Genomic DNA, 17,340 nt, shown 5'->3' with positions numbered 1-17,340 from the left:
GTGAATACAATTAATTCTGTAGTTTTTTGCAAGTTTAAGTTCAAGGAGGTTCCACCACCAAAATTGTGGTACAATTTTCATGAATATGCCTCACAAATCGCATGCAATTGATATAATATATAGAATATTCTACAGATTTGGTAACTTTGGGTTTTATCCTGACAATTGACCCTTTCAGCGCCAAAGTCAATTTTTGTTGTCTTTAAAAATTTACCCCAGTCAATTTTTTTCAGATTTTTGCCAAAATTTTGATGAAAAACTGAAGCCAATGAAATGCGATGTCCATTTGATCCAAAATAATAAAAAAACTTACTGAAAAATCCATAAATATTGGTAAAATATTGCACTAAAATTTTGGTGGGAAAAATCACAGCATTCAAAGGGTTATAACCAGTGACACCTGTTCTATGGCAAGTTAATCAAGTTGCGATGAACTGTAGTTTTAAAAAATGGATAGACTCAACGGATGTCAGGTAGTCTATAAATTTATACACTCCAAAGCTGACAGTCTTCAGTTTATCTCTCTCATTATCTTTTTCACCCCCAAATTACACAGTTGACAAGTGTACTCCATTCATTAGGCCTGGCAATATTTGGGTGGAGTTGGTCACCACTCGATCAAAGTCTGGCAACCGACGATGCAACGCCCATCTTCTCCATTCATGGAAAAGGAAAATATTGAGAAATACGTGCGCTTGCCTGATACACTCGGGCATCAGGGGTTATGATTTGATAACACATCCACTTGTGGAGACCTTGACGACACTGACTGTGTTACACTGATCACAAATATGTGCTTGCAAATTTTGCAGTTGCCATGAAGATTCAAGATATTAGGCAGTGAACAAACGGTAGTACATCAGTCACGCACCTATTTCTAAGTTTGAGAAATGTTGGAAATGCTATGGTGTGACAGTGACGATCGAGTTTCAATATATACCCCTCTATAAGGTTTAACCCCACACTGTCTTTATGGTGGTGATGGAGATCATTACAATTTGAGAATTCAAAGAGAAAATCTGAAGAAAATTCTGACCAAAAGTTGCCCTGCATGAAAGCAATATTATGCAGATTTGTGTGCAATACCTGTTGCGCATTGGTCTGCAGGTTAAAATGACAGCACAAGGAGATTACCATCTTTTTGAGGCACTTCATAATTATCATTGACACTTTGGTTTTGAACGAGAAGATACCTGTAAGTTTTGTCAATATTTTCATTATTTTCGTCCCCAAAATCAGAAACAAGTGTCTTCTCGTACAATTTATTGTAGATCTACTTGTAGCCCAGATTAGAACTCAGCCATCAATGGGAAATTGTTACACACAAATAGGATATGTTGTCAAGTTGATCAAAAGGCATTTTGAAGACTAGAAACTACATTTCAACAAACAGGAAAAAAAATACTGGCAAATCCTTCAAAAATTATAGCTAGCCCACTCTGGGATCTTCATATCAAGATTTGAGTTTCTAGATGCATCAACTACAGCATTGTCCACTCGCACGGCTCGTTAGCCAGATACGAGTCTTCCACTAACCACGATTTCGGGAAGCATCCAGCTGCCCAAAGCGGAAATCTTGGCAAGCGAAGATGCAACTACAGTGACACTAGCTACAAATCCAGTCCTCTGTTAATTCACTGGCCGTTAAAACCAGTGACTACATGATCGCAATAAATCACTACAAAGCCAGGCAGGGTCAAAAGATCTTGTAGTTATCCTGTCTTACAGGAATTTGACCATTAAATACAGGATACAAGTTGCAACAACACGGACTTCATGTGACGTACGTACACGCTGAAATGCTAAACTCACTTCGCAACACTGCACATATCTCTATTACTTTGCATCCTGTTTATGTCACCGTCCCCCGCCCACTCATGGCCACTCATCTGACCAAATTTATAGCCTATTCAAAAATGAAAAGAGGAACTTGCACACCTTTTAAATATCTGTCATATATTCTGACAACTTTACAATAGAATGTCACAGACTACAATGGACATAAACATATATTACGGAGCAGTCAAGAATGCCAGTTGTTCTTATGAGCAGCTTGTGTCTAAATTTTCAAATGTGGATCGTTAAGGTAGTTGTGCCTCAAAAATGAAAGACATAAAATTTTGCTCAAACTTTCCTTAAGCAAACTTTCAATGTTTCTCTTTCAAAGAATAACAACTGGTGGTTATACTGAGCAAATTTTGGTACTAGAGAAAAAAATTACCCAGCATTTACCCATATTAGAAATTCAAAATGGCCGCATCCCCATGGTATCTCCATGAAGGAAAATAAAATTCTGGATTTTACACAAAAATAAGCCAGTGAAAACTTATTTACTTCAAAATGAGCCCCAACAAGTGGTAGGCCAAAAGAATATTGTAAAAGTTTGAGAATCCAAATACCTGTCCCCTAGGCGCATGCTACATGTGATTTGCAAAATTGATCATTTACAATATTGGTTAGATGAATGTTGTTTTTTCATGGCTATAAACCAGCAGCAGGCAGTCAGCAAGGCCAGTCGAGGATTAAGCCAACCTCGTCATAACACTCATGTCCTGCTGAGTTGCGCAAACGGTATGTGTGTATGCTCATGAAATTTCTTCAAGAGTACTTATCACAACCAATACGGTAACTCTTATCGGTGTTTAACCAAGCATGTCTAGTGCACATTTTTAAAAGAAAGTGCTTCAGCTATGTAGCTGCATGGCCAAATAAGCTATAAATTTCAAAAAAAATTGGAAACTCTACGATCAAAGTGGTTGGTCAGTGCTGAAATACTTGGACAATGGTAATAGCTTACCGACTGACAATTCAAAATAAAACAGGGCTGGTATTAAAAAAGTAGGTTGTTCCCGTCCGTCCTGAACACAGGAAATGCATCATGGAATATTTTGCTTATCTCCAAAAAGCATTCTTCTTTGGTTTCAGCACTTATATTGTGCTTTGCAGAGGGTACAACGCCAGTGGGGACAAAAAAACGCCCATTCTGTGTGGTATAGTTGAGTAGTGTGACATGCATTCATATCTGTCTCTATATCTTGTGTTTCAGTGCAAGTTGTTGATTTTGTATTTGAACAATTGCCTTTTGAGTAGAGTGAACTCATGTAGATATTTATTACAAGGATGTGTTTCTTTCAGGTAGGAAGTACACTGTACATTATGGAAATGAAGATCATGTTTCGGTCAATGACCGTGGCTGTCATGCATTTGTCCATGTGACAGCTGAGAGTGTGCCAAAACTAGTCCGAGCAGTACTGCACGTCTTTCCCGACAAGCTGAAGTACCGTGTCACTGAATGTTGAAAAAGTCATTGACATATTACGCAGTCTACAGAGTCTATACGGTCTACAGAACGGCGTTGATAAAATTACAACTGCCATTAGGTAACAAAGTTTGTATCAACTGTAATTTCTCATATACCCACAGCAGCTAACACAACTGTAGTAAATTGACAATCTCATGACCTCACACATTTACAGAGTCCATACTACCTGCAATGCAAGTACTGCATGCACAGGCCGGCATTAAAGCAGGTTGAAATGTTTCTGTCCAGGCGAGACTCTGTTTTGACAACACATGGAGACATACTTGAAAACAAACGGACAACTGGCAAACCTACAAAGAATTCAACTGGACAGGTATAGATTTCACATCAGGTCATCGGAGATGGCAAATACAATAGTAAACTTATCAATAGTCACTACTATTACCAATATATACCATGTACTATAGCATAGCACATGGTCAGAGGTCCACTGATCTGTGTAATCTGCATCACGTGTGGCGTCCATGCACTGATTTCAAATGCAGTAGAAAACTTCAAACATGCCCCGATACAGGGAAACCCCCTGCCTATTCCCCTAGCTCTATCAGCACATTGTTTATTGACAGGGCAAGCTAAAAGGGCAGGTTTTCTTATCAACTTTATCCCCAGGCAAATTGACTAACTGTGCACAACTTTTGAAGGAGAACAAAGCGCTAAAATCCCAGAAACAGTCAATCTCAATGACCACTAATCTGAGAACCAGGGACTGGGGACTGCCCCTTTTAAGGATTTGGAAAGTTTGCCTTGGCTGTAATGGTATTCTCTGAACTGTATTTATTGTGAGATTTATGGCTCTGTACAGATTCTGGTTGTAGTTTATCATCACCGGCTTGGCTGATTGGATGAAATCCTGCATATACAAGGGGCCATGGATAATAAGAACACACATCACACATTAAATTTATATGGAGGGAGGAGCTTTTGCTTACTGTGATTATTGTATGATAGAATGCACACCACTATATGCCAAAATTGCCACGAAAGCCAAGCATATGCACGATATTCAGTCACTGTAAAAATTTGTCATTTGTGCAAAACAAAATCAGATTTTTACACTTCAAAACTTTAGTTCAAGGGACAGGGTTTGAAGTGAGTTTTATTCGCCAAGTGCTTGTTTTAATGCATCTCCTCTAGTGTGACTCTTGTTTGGAGCACTGTGCATCTGCAGTTTTTTTAGCCTCTTGAAATACATACCACTCGCAAACTACTTGTATACTTAAAATAGTCAAAACGTCAATTCCTGGTTCATATACCCAGGAAGTTCATCCTGCTTGTTCATGCTGTGTCACTCTTCTGTTCTCGGTCGATAATATCATCCATTAAAATGATTTCCTGTAATAATAGGAAACTAGGCCGCTACAAAACGGTCACGGAATAATAGAATAACCGGAATGACAATGGAACAATCAGAGACACTGAAAGCTGTTAATGTGATGGTACAGGTTCTGCTGGGTGATGGGAGATGGACTCTCGCAGAAAAGGACACCACAGACTAGTCCCAAGTCTGTGGGCTTATTAATATCATAATAGAGTATATTGATGGTCAAAACTCTTGAAGACTGTATCGTTGGTGATTGCAAAACTGAAGAAATAAACTTTAGCAGACTGTCGCATTGATGTTGCATTGATCACGAAGCCAGCAATGACGGCATAGGTCAGAGCAAAGTTATAGACAAATCTCAAGCAACTAGTGGGCTAGTCTATGCTGGCAAGTACTGAGTGGATACCAGCACATAAACATCTGCACAAACAAAGATATCCTTCTGCACAACATCATAGACTCACTTCAATTTGACAAAAAATTTAATTTACAAAATTCTAAAGACATCAGTTAACAATAACTTAAACGGAGTAAACTTTTGCCATTTTAATGACCCCAACATAAACTTACATCCTGTTATTTTGGGTGGCATACACCAAATTGCAACATTTCATGTGGAATTGTGGCAAAATTTTCACTTGAAAATTATTTAGGAAAGAAACATAAATTTCTGCCTGAAAGCATCCAGTGATAGCTGTCATAGGCTATTAAATTAAATTCGTTGATTTAAAATTGGATGAAGGATCACAAAGGGATCAAGAAATTGGCAAATACACGAAAATTTGTCCGTCTACTTGTTATTCATAAATTGCTGGACCGACAGGGAGAGATGTCAATGGGAGAGCTCTTACAATGATTTTGTTGGACAATAGGACCACTTTGCTCACTAACTGGTAAATATAATACCTACAACCTCATTGCACTGCCCATTCCAGATTTGCCAGTATTCTTTACAATGTGAATATCATGACAAATGGATGAAATACCCCCACGAAACTAGAAATCTGCTATCCCTTGACTTCACCAGATTCACTCTGTTTGTACTCCCACCTTCTGTTTTGCAACTCAGTCCAGGGTTCTCCACAAGGGTGTTTTGAGGGGTACGGTGGGCCACCTCTAGATGTTTTTCACACGATTTGTTCATAAATTAATCACCATACAAAAGAATACATTTTCATGACAAAACAATATGCAAAGTATGTATTCTTATCCAAATTGACCACCCTTCTGTTTTTCCAAGCTGTGGAGAACGCTGCAGTCATTGCTCTACATGCATGCACTGCGACTTGGTTCACTGTGGTAGTTTTAGCAGGCCCAGTCACATCTGAAAACAGTGATTCAGCTTCACTGGTATTTTTTTATTCATGGACAAACATAATTAGTGAATTAAACTAGATGAGTGATACCATTTTGAGACATATGGCTGCTTGGCAAGATTATGCATCTATACAACATCTTGGCAAGCATTCCCTGATGTTTAAGTACAGACTCTGTCTTGTGATCTTGATATTAGAGATGTGGAAATCTGCCTGCCAATCCTGGAGGAAATCTGTCCATTAATCCTGGACTATCAGTGTGGGATGTACATGTATCTACTGATTAATCCTTATCCTGCCAAGTTCATATTTCACCATTAGGTCAAGTTTGTTTAAACTACTGAAGCACAACATGTCCTATATGGTGCATTTCTACCAAAAAAGGAACATTTGAAGGCCCCTGAAAACACAGATGCTGTAAGCAGAATTTTTACAGTCTGACACTGCTGTAATAGACTTAAAGCCAAGTGGGTGAAAACACGTATGGTTTTGGCTCAATACTGATTTAAACTGACTTCGCAGATGGAGAAGTGATACCGTCTGACAGGAAAAGGGTTAATGCCGGTGTTCTCAATATGCATCCTGTTCAGTAGTTCTGATTCATGATATGATGGAGGAATAATTCTGGACATCACTGAAGCTCAACAGTAATCAAGGACTGGGGGATATGAAATTCTAGAATTCCATCCCACAACAGGAAACATGTCCCTGTGTGTGCACATGTGGTCATTTGTAGAACGTGTTTCGTTGTCTGGGAAAACAGCAGTACACTCTCTGTTTCTGCGTCATGATTGCTGATTGCAGAATCAATTCACTGTGGCAATTTGAGGTGAGGGGATCTATTGCTGAAAGACAGTTTGGTTTTCCTGTTCCTGAGCTGCCTGGAGGATTCTGGTCTCTGCTGGCTGCATCAGAGCTTGGTAATGCAAAGCAGTAAACTGTGCTTGTTCATACGTAGTGATGGGATTCCCATTGCTGTCGGCCACTATTATTTGCTGTGTGGCCGAAGTGGCAGTGATCTCTGTTGTCGGTATTTCTTCTTGAGTCTGAACTGCACTGACGGCGTCTTTTTCTTCCTCCTTCTGTTTGCGCGAAGATTTGGCATTTTTCACCCCGTGCATGTTGGCTTCGTGTCTCTGCAAGTGGTGCTTATGGCGGAAGACGTAGCCACAGAAGCCACATTTGAATTTCCCGTGGCTTGTGTGGGCCCGCAGGTGAGCCTTGTACATGGCTTCAGTTTTGAATCTCCAGGTGCAGCCTTCAAAGGTGCACCCAAACGGCCTATCAGTGGAATGAACTCGCATGTGCTTATTCAAAGTTGACTTGTCGGTGTAGGCAAAACCGCAGATGTCACACAACACGGACCCCTGCGTGTGCATCTGCCGGTGCGTGTGAATGGCAGCATTGATATTTGACTGGAACTCACACTGCGAGCATTTGAAGATTTTGTCCTTGTGGACACGTCTATGAACCCGCAGCCTCGTTTGCGATTTGAAAGCTTTGCCACATTCGTCGCACAGGAAATTTTTCTCTGTCCTGTGTGTTTCAGAGTGAACACGCAACGATCGAGCCCGATTGAATACCTTTCCACACTCCTCACAAGGGTACGTCCCCCAGGAATCTTCCTTCTTGCGTTTTGATTTCTTCCTCTTCTTGTCCATACTGCCATCGCGGTTATCATTTGCAGCACTGATGCGACTCATTTTGCTGAACTCAGACAGCAACAAAATCTTCTCGTTCTCAGCAAGAAGAACATTATTCTCCCGGTTCATACTGATGTGATCCAACAGCTCACAGTGTTTGTTAGTCATGTGTTTGACGAGGACAGATTTTGTTTGGCACTTAAAAGAACAGTGAATACACTTAAATGCTGTCTTGCCATATTCAAACTTGGCTCCTTGGATTTTCTCTGTGACAAGGATGAATTTAAAATCACAGATTTCATCATGGTTGTTCAGTTTTGTTGTTCCGTAATCCGACTGGATGCCCGTGATGTGCTCCGCTAGTTGGAGGTCTTTTTTCGATGGCAAGATGAGCATCTGTTGGGCGTTTGCATTGTTGGCATTGATGTTCTCGGGGAAAGCAATCTTGTGTTTTGTTTGGTAGTGATCAATGGCCACTAGACCTGTGGTGAAGGTTTTCCTGCAGAGCTCACAACGATGGAGACCAGCAGCAGTTTGATCTATTGGACGACAAAAAACAAACCCATTTAAGGTCAAAAATATTGTTTCTGGTCCTTGACATTCAGCAAAAGTGATGTGGCCACACGGTTTTCTTTTCTTTCTTTTTTTTGTTATTCCTAACAATGCTGGTTTGGCACTAATACTTCTATTTTCTTTTTAGCATTGTAAGACATGCAAACAGGGATATCAAGGATAGCTGTACTGATGAGTTATGTAACCCCCCCAAAAAAAAGCCATGATGCCCAGGTTCTGAAATGACATGGGCAGTGACCAGAAACCCTCTTGGCCTAAACATGTCTGAAAAAATTGCTGCTAAGCAAATTCACAAAGCCAAAATTGACAGAATGAACCATAGGTCATTCAGCCTATTGGAATTGATACCAGAAAATTGGAAATGATTTTACACTTTTTCTCAAGAATATACATACATGTATATTGAAACAGCCACACGCATACCAACACATTTTCCCCCCTGATCTAAAGCTGCTTGGGAGATATTTGAGTGTGAATTCAGTGTTCATTTGGTCACTGTGTAACAATCTCTACCATTCTCAACAACTTAGTTTTATATAAAGTACTAACTGAAGGGCTTACACTAATCGGCTGAATAAAACAGAGCAGACTGGCCATACAGAATGGATATTTAGTGGGATTTTTCTTGTAATATTTGATCTAAGATTTGTTGTTTTCTTCTTTTTAACCAGCAATTATGGTATTTGCATTTTTTAAATGAAATTCGACATAGGGCTTATATTCAAATTTTATCATTAGGTCAGTCAAGTTTTTTGTCAAGTCAAGTCTATTTATAAATTAAAAGATTGCAAATCTTTTATCACAAATGAAAATATGCAGAATCAGTATATAATGCTAAAAAGATGGCACTTTATGCAATTCAAATTTTTGCTCTGACAAACATGATTTCTAACATATTTTTCAAATTTTCAATATGATACAACATCCACTATTCCTATTGTAATGTGAATGGGTTTAGTATCGTTTCTCTTCTATGCAGGAAATAACTGTATCGAATCTAAATATCTGAACAGCACTGTTTATGTATGGACTCTGTACTGTAATTCTGTGAAAAAGCTAGAAGGTTCCTGCCTCATGACCTAGAAGTATAGTTTCTGGCAATGGATTTACAAAGGCAGCCAACTAGGCACTTCAAAGAACTTGCAATCAACGATGTTTTACTGTAAATATACATGCGAAAAGTATTTCTATGTATATAAAATTCAGCATATGGTATTTCAGGAAGCAGAACGACACAACTTAGAGTATTAAACTTGTCAAGTTAAACAAACATAACCAGGGTAGTGTCAAGAGACTTTGTCCCCTTATATGTACCTGTTCAATGACAACCATGTGAATACGGAAGGTAATTGACCCTGTTGATAGCCAGCTAGGACTTTTTTCACAAGGCAATAACTACCAGAGACATGGTGAAAAACAATAAAAAGAAACTCACGTTCAGCCTTGTGATTGAGAAACTCAACTATATCTATGTACTGCTGATTGCAGTGACCACATATCAGAACGTCTTGATTGAGGGCCAGCTCTTGTTGGAGTCCGTTGAGCGTCATCGCTGCATTTGCAGATGTAACAGTGGTGACATCATTCTCTGAGCATGGTGTGACATACTGCACTGTCACAGTGGCAGTGCTGGCAGGCTCTGTTTCACTGGTTTCAATCATCGTTGGCACCGTCTGGATTATCTCTGCAAGGGAAAAGTCATGGACCGACGAGACAATATATTAGTAGTGATCAAGACAGATTTCTCAGAGTTTTCATTATCTGTTAGTCTTGTGTGCTGCACCTGTAAAGAATACAGGGCTCAACCTGCATTATGGAAAACAATAGAGGTTTGATAGAGGGTCCTTATCATACATTGTGAATCCACTGGATCCCCCAGGAATAGGTAGACTCGTGAGATTGCTCAGTGGATTACTGCTCAGTGTAGGCCAAATACCTTAACTGTGTTTACATACAACAAAAAAGCATGAATCTCTCCGAACTCTTCATAATTAGAAATGTCCATCACATCCAACATATCTATACATGTACAATGTATAGATACAATTGCAATGTAAACATTTGTTAGTAAAATTAAGAACCAAGAAACCAAAATTAATGTTTAATGTAAAGTTAGTACTTTTAGTTGTGATCATGGAGGTAATTTTACCTCCGTGTTGTGATGAGGCAGTGATACAGAGCTACATATTATCACTTTGCCATTGGCATTCTAATTTTTGGTCATAACATTAACAGGAGGACCGGTTTCATATGTATACATTCTGAACGACTAAATACATGACTAAAACACATAATTGTGAAAAAGAATGCACTGTTAATCTACTTAATGAACTCACAATGATAATCGAAATTTTATGGTCAACATCGAGGATTCTTGAGGCAAATCATGATCTAATGTGCGCAGGAGGGATAATTACCCAGTTGACAGGTCAGAGGCCTGAGGTCATTCACCTTATCGACCTAAACTTTCATCGTCGGAAGACTAAGCAGAAAGTGATATTTCAGCCAGAGAAAAATAATCCCCGAGCACTGCGGTTTGAGATGAGCTTACCTGTTGCCCCAGCATCAACTCCGTGGTGTTGCATATTTCCCTGTTCGGCGAGACAACTTTCCAGCGAAGCGGTGGTCACTACAACAACAGCTTGGTTATCTCCGACCTGGGGGTCTTCCTGCACTTGTCCCTCTTCGTTCGACATTTTAGAATGTGGAAGATTAAGTCACTACATTTAAACTATCGCTTGTTATGTGTACGGATCAAGCGACACTAAAATTGTTGGAGAAATAACGATGCAGAGGCGAACACCTCTCAGATCCAGGAAATGTTTGCAGCAGTCGTAAAACAAAATGGCGCATCGCAGTGGATGCTGGGAAAAGTGTGACGTAAATTTCAAAGTTTCCAACTTGAAAACTTGTCAATTAGTTCAGTATTTACGTTTAGTATATCATGAAAACCTTCCAAACTATTTAATATCCACTCCACCACAAAATTTACGATATTTTATCGCCACTCCATTTTTCAAGGTGTATCGTAATACGAGTAATGTTGTGGACGCGGCGCAGTCCGTCATATCTTTCTTGCATAAATTTTGTGCTGAAAAGGTCACCTCAGTGGTGGGAGGGCATTCTATCAGCGGTGTTGCCGTCCTCGCGAATTCGTGCAAAGAACCGTGGAGAATCGGTCCTATTAGGCAACTGATCACTTCCTTGGTGGAGGTAAGTCCCCATCATCATTTCCTTGTGTTAAGTGTCACAGAAAAGATATTTTATACAGTCACTCAGGCTGCGTATCTGTTCGGGACTCGAACGGGGAATTCCCTTCTATCGTCAATATGTGTGTACGCACGGTGGTCAACTCGTAAAACTTTTGCCATCGTGTTTGCATTAACTGTTGGTTCACCGACTCCGCATACCTGTTGTCCAACACAGGTTCGACTTCAGTCAGACATTTTCTGTTTCGAAAGAAATGAAGTCAAGGCCTCAAATAAATGCTCGGATCACTGCCAGGCTAGAGAATTGTGAAACTTGAAAAGTGGTATCCGGTTAGTTACTGCTCTGCATAATTATACGTCTGAGCCGAGCTGCGTTCTTCGAAGTGTTGGGACACTTGGAATAACGTTGTGATCGGCGCTTCGACTACAAACCCTGGAGCGAGACAGAGCTATCGAAATCTGAAACGTTTTGGTAAAATATTGGCAAACTTACGTAGGAGATTAAGTAGTCGTCAAAATACAAAAAGTTTCGTGAAAAGTTTCGTGCGGTGATATCGAGAAAAACAGGAAGTCGTCTATAATACATAATTGATTGTGTGTGTGTGTTAAAAGTCGCTTTGGAATGGAATGTTCCGATGGCTGACTGAAATCAAGGCCTTCGACTCGACAACCAACCAAGGAAATTGGCAGTGCGAATTACGCAACATAGTGCAAAACACTGAAAGGATAACGTAGTTATGTAATAAGTTAAGCCCGTTTTATGCTAATAGAGTACCGCTCAGGTGTAGTCAACGGTATCTAATTATCACCCCGAAGGTTTAGTAATTTACCGGACTAAAAATTGTACCGCCACCGGTGGGCCCACAGCGTCTACAGCGTTTAGAGTTTCAACGTGCGAGTTTATTGCTATCCGGTACCTGCCGACCGAAGCGTAATCGATGTCCTCAACAGCTATTTTGCCAGGATACATGCCAATTTATCAAGCATACATGCACTCAAATGCGATTATCGGTAGGACAGTCCTTTCTGTCCCGACCCTCATACAGTAATGTGTAGCTTTTTGTAGAAAGATAAAGTGAATACCGCCCCGAAACTTAACTTCGACTCTGGGTCACTTTATGTCGCATACGAAATGGAGGGGTGATAATCGCGAATGAAGTGTTTCTGTTTATTTTTTTGTATCAAAATTTGCACGAATCGCTGACAGCATCGCATCGAAGTTGTGTGTATTTGTTACTTTATCACCACATTTTTTATCCCATTAATAAAAAAAATGTTGACTTCGTTGTAGCCAATGTGTTGCATGTGTGGACATTGTATGAGATAAAGAACAGTTATAGTTCACTGTGAGCGGTCCATGACACTCACCCAGTAAAGCTAAGGACAGTGTCCGGCTGATGAGGTCTCATGAATTCATATGTTCTTTTCAAAATACAAAAACCCATTCTTGGGAATTGAAAGTTTTGTTTGTATTGTTGCATTTATCATGATTTTTTGTTCATATCTGCGGAGTTTCTGTACGTGTTGATGATGTTGTTCTGGTGGAGGTGGTAGTAATGTCGACAGGAAATTTAGAACTGATATAGTGAGTGTAAATCAAACAGGAGTACTGCAGGTTGTAACAAGTTGGCAGCTAATGATTTACTGCCCTGACAGATTAATGATTGCAGAGGTGTAATGTCACAATACTGATAAAAGGTAAATTTGCATTGGACACATATTTCATCAAGATATGAGAATTTGTGTTTAATCAAGATGTAGTAGTAACAGGTCCTGGCCGTTGGGGTGAGAGGGAATTGAAACCTACCATCTCTTCAGAAATGCTGCACCATTGTTTGATAAAGTTAAGGCCCCACACCTTTTGTGCAAGTCACTCTCCACTTTTTTCTTACAACACAAGTCAACGAGAATGTCAGAGTTGATAAGATAATGAACAATTACACTCAGTCCACAAATTGTTAAAACTGTGTTAGTTAGAGATACATAATGTATTTGGCTTGACAATTATGTGACATACCATGTGTACAACATTTTGCCAGTACAGTGAACATTATAATCTCATAAAATTGTGGTTAAAGTAATGAACATTTGCCAGTGTTTTAGAGTTTGCGGTGGCCTAGTTTTGAGAGGGTCAACATGTCATTGGCTTCTGGAAGTCATTGGTTACATTATTGTGATCCCAAATTTTGTTATCAGCCTTGGGTTCAGTACCACCTGCCACTACTTGTAGGTGTATGAAACTGACCCAGTTCACTTATCTGATAACTGCTAGGTGCCAAGTTCATCACAACTGAATTTTAATACCAACTTGACCTGTGGAATGCTAACTCTTACCTCCACAGGTATGGCAGTCAAGGACAACTAAGTTCAAGCCTTCTTGTTCAGGCTTGCATGCATTAATTGCGATGCTCGCATTTTGTTTGTTTATCAAATGGTCTGTAAACAATACCAGCTGGCTGCAAATACATGATGCATATCAGCTTTTAGTAATGAACATATAGGTATATTTTAGAAATGAGACTTCTGTCATTTTGGGATTGATAATTATTAGTTCCAGTGAAATTTCATTCCTGACCCTGTACATTGATATTCTTCTTCATACGCACTGGGCACTGAGCTGCGTTCTTCAGGGTTAGTATTGTTGTCCAGGCCAGAGAAATTCAAACCAAACGTAGACGTCAGTTTGTCATGTGACTGGTTTCAATTCCAGTGTGCTACACAGTGCATATGCTCCCGCTAACTCTTATCATCTCATGACATTTGTGACGTGACTCAGTTTTACACACCCACTGATAAAACATCCACACATCCCTACAGTAGTCCGTGCAATCAGCACTACAAAAATAACTACCCCGGCTACAAAAATAACTACATCAGCATTATAAAAATATCCCTAGAAGCTAAGATTAGCTTTTTTCGTATCTTCCTTTTCCGACCTGTATCAATATTTTGTAGTTATGACATGTACACCATCTATTTCTGACCTTGCAGTACCCAATAATGTCATTTGGCAAGCACAGGAAGTGAAGGTCTCATGTTTTATCCTATCCTTTTCTCACATGACGGCCTTCTTGGAAATCTTTATAATTCATCTCATATTTCACAATGGCAAGATACTGCAGTTAGTGTTCAAAAAATTATAAAAAATTATTTTTCTTTGCATGATAATGGCAAGGTTTTACTTACATTATTAATTTTTAGCTACTATAGACTATAGTCTATAGAAGCTATTGGGATGGGTATCCGTCCGGCGTCCGTCGTCAGTCTGTATGTATGTATGTATGTATGTATGTATGTATGTATGTATGTATGTCCGTTTGTGAGGCGTCCGTCCACTCAAATATCTGGAGAACCGCAATACTTACTGATTTGATATTTGTTGTGTAGATGAAAAATATGATTTTGAGAAACTAGTTTTTTTAATTTTTGATATTTTTGAAAATAGGCAAATTAATGCAAAAAAGGCGTTTTGGTAAAAATCTTCTTCTTCAGAACCGCTGGTCAGACAGCTTTGTTATTTGGTATACAGGTCCCTAGGGACAATCCAACTCAGATTGTTCAAATTGTGATGAAATATGCAAATGTGTATTTTTAAGGAATTTTTTTTGGTCATTTTTGATCAAAATTTGACTTACATTGTATGTAATTCTTGTACTGTATAAACCCTATCAATTCACCCAGAAAAAAATAATTGATATGATTTTAAATAATTGAATTAATTAGGAAATCATCAAAGCCAAAATAATTTTAGTGTAGAGTTATCAGAAAGTTCAACTTTTTTTGACAGTTCATAGTGAAATGCTTACCAGCTTGGAGGATTAAAATATGTAAAGGCAACTTTCCTGAATCCCAACTTTGACATATTCTGAACCATCATTTATTGTGCCATGTATGTTATCTAAAAGAAATTGCTCAAAATAGTTTGTCATGATAGGGTGGTCAAATAAATAGAGATAGAGAAAGTTCTAATTTCCATTTATGGTTGACTTGGTAAGGATAAAATAAAATTACTTTTTGAGGAAAAAAATAGAGTGGTCAATTAAAAGAGTGGTCAAAGTGATAGGGATTTTATGGTAAAGCTGGGCTGTAAGATTCCTCATGTGCTATTTATAGCAATTATGCAATCTGTGTAAACAGTGCAATGAAAGTGTTACATGATGCTTTTGATGACCTTGAACTTCTTAAGTTTCAAACATTTGTCTCTTCAGTATGCTTTCTCTGAGTACGTACAGTCTCAACTTATTCAACAGAACTTACTTACAATGTTAATTTGAAAGTTAAAATGTGCCTGGTTAATGGGATGAAAATACTGATAAAAAGATAACCAGCTTAAGATTCTTTATAACCTGACAGATATGCTGTTTTTTTATGACGAAAATCTTGATTTAAGCAAGTCTTGTTGACTTTAATTAGAATGTAATTAACTCTCGTTTATTAGCTACTATAGACTAATATAGTCTATAGAAGCTATTGGGATGGGTATCTGTCCGGCGTGCACTGTCAGTATCTATGTATGTATGTATGTATGTATGTATGTATGTATGTATGTATGTATGTATGTCCGTTTGTGAGGCGTCCGTCCACTCAAATATCTTGAGAACTGCAGTACTTACTGATTTGATATTTGTTGTGTGGATAAAATATATGATTTTGAGAAACTATTTCTATTAATTTTTTGATGTTGTTGAAAATAGGCAAATTAGCACCAAAAAAGGCGTTTTTGGTAAAAAATCTGCTTTTTAACCACTGGTCAGACAGCTTTGTTATTTGGTATACAGGTCCTTAGGGATAACCCAACTTAGATTTGTTAAAATTGTGATGAAATATGCAAATCTGTATTTTTACAGAATTTTTTTTCCATTTTTGGTCAGGTCATCCTGAAATGAGCTATCAAAGATATCCACCTTCTTCATCAATACATGTGTCACAAAAGGTTATTCTCTACATAACACAGCAGAGCTCTGTCAACTGTTTAGTCGCTTGTTTTTTCAAAACCGCTGGTCAGACAGCTTTAATATTTGGTTTACAGGTCCCTTGGATGACCTTAGTAAGATAATTTCATACAGTCAGGAAATACTTAATTTTGTATCCATGTCTATAGTAGCTTCAGGGACTTGGCCCTATGTTTACTTTCCTGATAATCCAGCGTGTAACATCTCAAATTCTTACGCTAGGGCCAAAAAAGGAAAAGTTTTGTTTCTCAATGTCTCAAGTATCTATCTACAACAACCTTTTTATTTCAAGTTCATTTTAAAATCAGATATCAGAAACTGACTGTGCTACATTTGACCAAAACTGTAACATATTGTGTCGGATCACATCTTATGAGCTCAAAAATATAAGTAAAAAATTAAAAACCTGTGTGCTGCCACATCATTTTTATGAGATACTTCAGGTGAGAAACACAAGTTCTTAATTTTTTGGCCCAATTAGCCAATAATTTCTCTTGGTATCTATTTATTCCTCATGCTACTTGGCTGATATCCCCATCCATCTATCTATCTGTACCTTAATTTGCAGTGTGATAAAATATTTTCGTAAAGGATTTATCAGATATCTTTGTAATGGCTGTCATTAAACATATTTATTATTTCTTTAGGAGTTGAGATGCTTCTGCTACAGGCATTGTTACTTTGCTGTAAGTCCGAGAGAGACCTGTTTATGTTTATCTAGAAATGCTTGGATTGGACTAACCTCACAAGTAGAATTTCTTTTGAATCATCAGACCAGCGAAAAGTCGTCCTAGTTGGTCTTTTGGCCAGCAGTCCATATATCTTTCTTTCATGAATTTGACTTTGTTGTGTGTGCCAGAGATTAATTGTCTGTTCTGTGCTGTTTTGTGTTTATAACTATTGTATTACAAATTTTGACCCAGTGTTATCAGATTATGGATTGTTATGATTGTGATTATTTTTGTACCAATAATGTGTATTCCAAACACATTCACCTATAGGCC

The 17,340-nt window shown here is 38.5% G+C and overlaps 2 protein-coding genes across 2 annotated transcripts in view; one reads left to right on the top strand and one right to left on the bottom strand.

The window, feature by feature from the left end:
- Positions 1 to 5,107: 5,107 nt before the first annotated feature.
- Positions 5,108 to 11,276, bottom strand: LOC139147582 (zinc finger protein 273-like). The gene is made up of 3 exons (XM_070718712.1): positions 10,727 to 11,276; positions 9,611 to 9,859; positions 5,108 to 8,141 (listed from the first exon to the last, which is right to left on the bottom strand). Exons 1-3 carry the CDS (start codon positions 10,869 to 10,871, stop codon positions 6,799 to 6,801), a joined length of 1,737 nt encoding a protein of 578 aa, XP_070574813.1. The 5' UTR covers positions 10,872 to 11,276; the 3' UTR covers positions 5,108 to 6,798.
- The window catches only part of LOC139147581 (uncharacterized), a 31,770-nt gene continuing 25,702 nt past the window's right edge, over positions 11,273 to 17,340 (top strand). Inside the window, exon 1 of the mRNA XM_070718711.1 lies at positions 11,273 to 11,388. The gene's annotated coding sequence lies outside the window, so the exon portion shown is untranslated. The remainder of the gene's footprint in view (positions 11,389 to 17,340) is intronic.

Source organism: Ptychodera flava, chromosome 13 (assembly GCF_041260155.1).
Source record: "Ptychodera flava strain L36383 chromosome 13, AS_Pfla_20210202, whole genome shotgun sequence".
Lineage (NCBI taxonomy): Eukaryota > Metazoa > Hemichordata > Enteropneusta > Ptychoderidae > Ptychodera > Ptychodera flava.
Note: the sequence above shows the minus strand (reverse complement) of the source record. Positions and strands in the feature narration are given on the sequence as shown.

Bases quoted from the DNA above. Each gene is read 5' to 3' on its own strand.
- LOC139147582 (XM_070718712.1), bottom strand. From the start codon at position 10,871: ATGTCGAACGAAGAGGGACAAGTGCAGGAAGACCCCCAGGTCGGAGAT. The intron at 9,860-10,726 runs GTAAGCTCATCT...TTTCCCTTGCAG, and splicing joins AGTTGATGCTGGGGCAACAG to AGATAATCCAGACGGTGCCA. The intron at 8,142-9,610 runs GTGAGTTTCTTT...GTCGTCCAATAG, and splicing joins TCTCAATCACAAGGCTGAAC to ATCAAACTGCTGCTGGTCTC.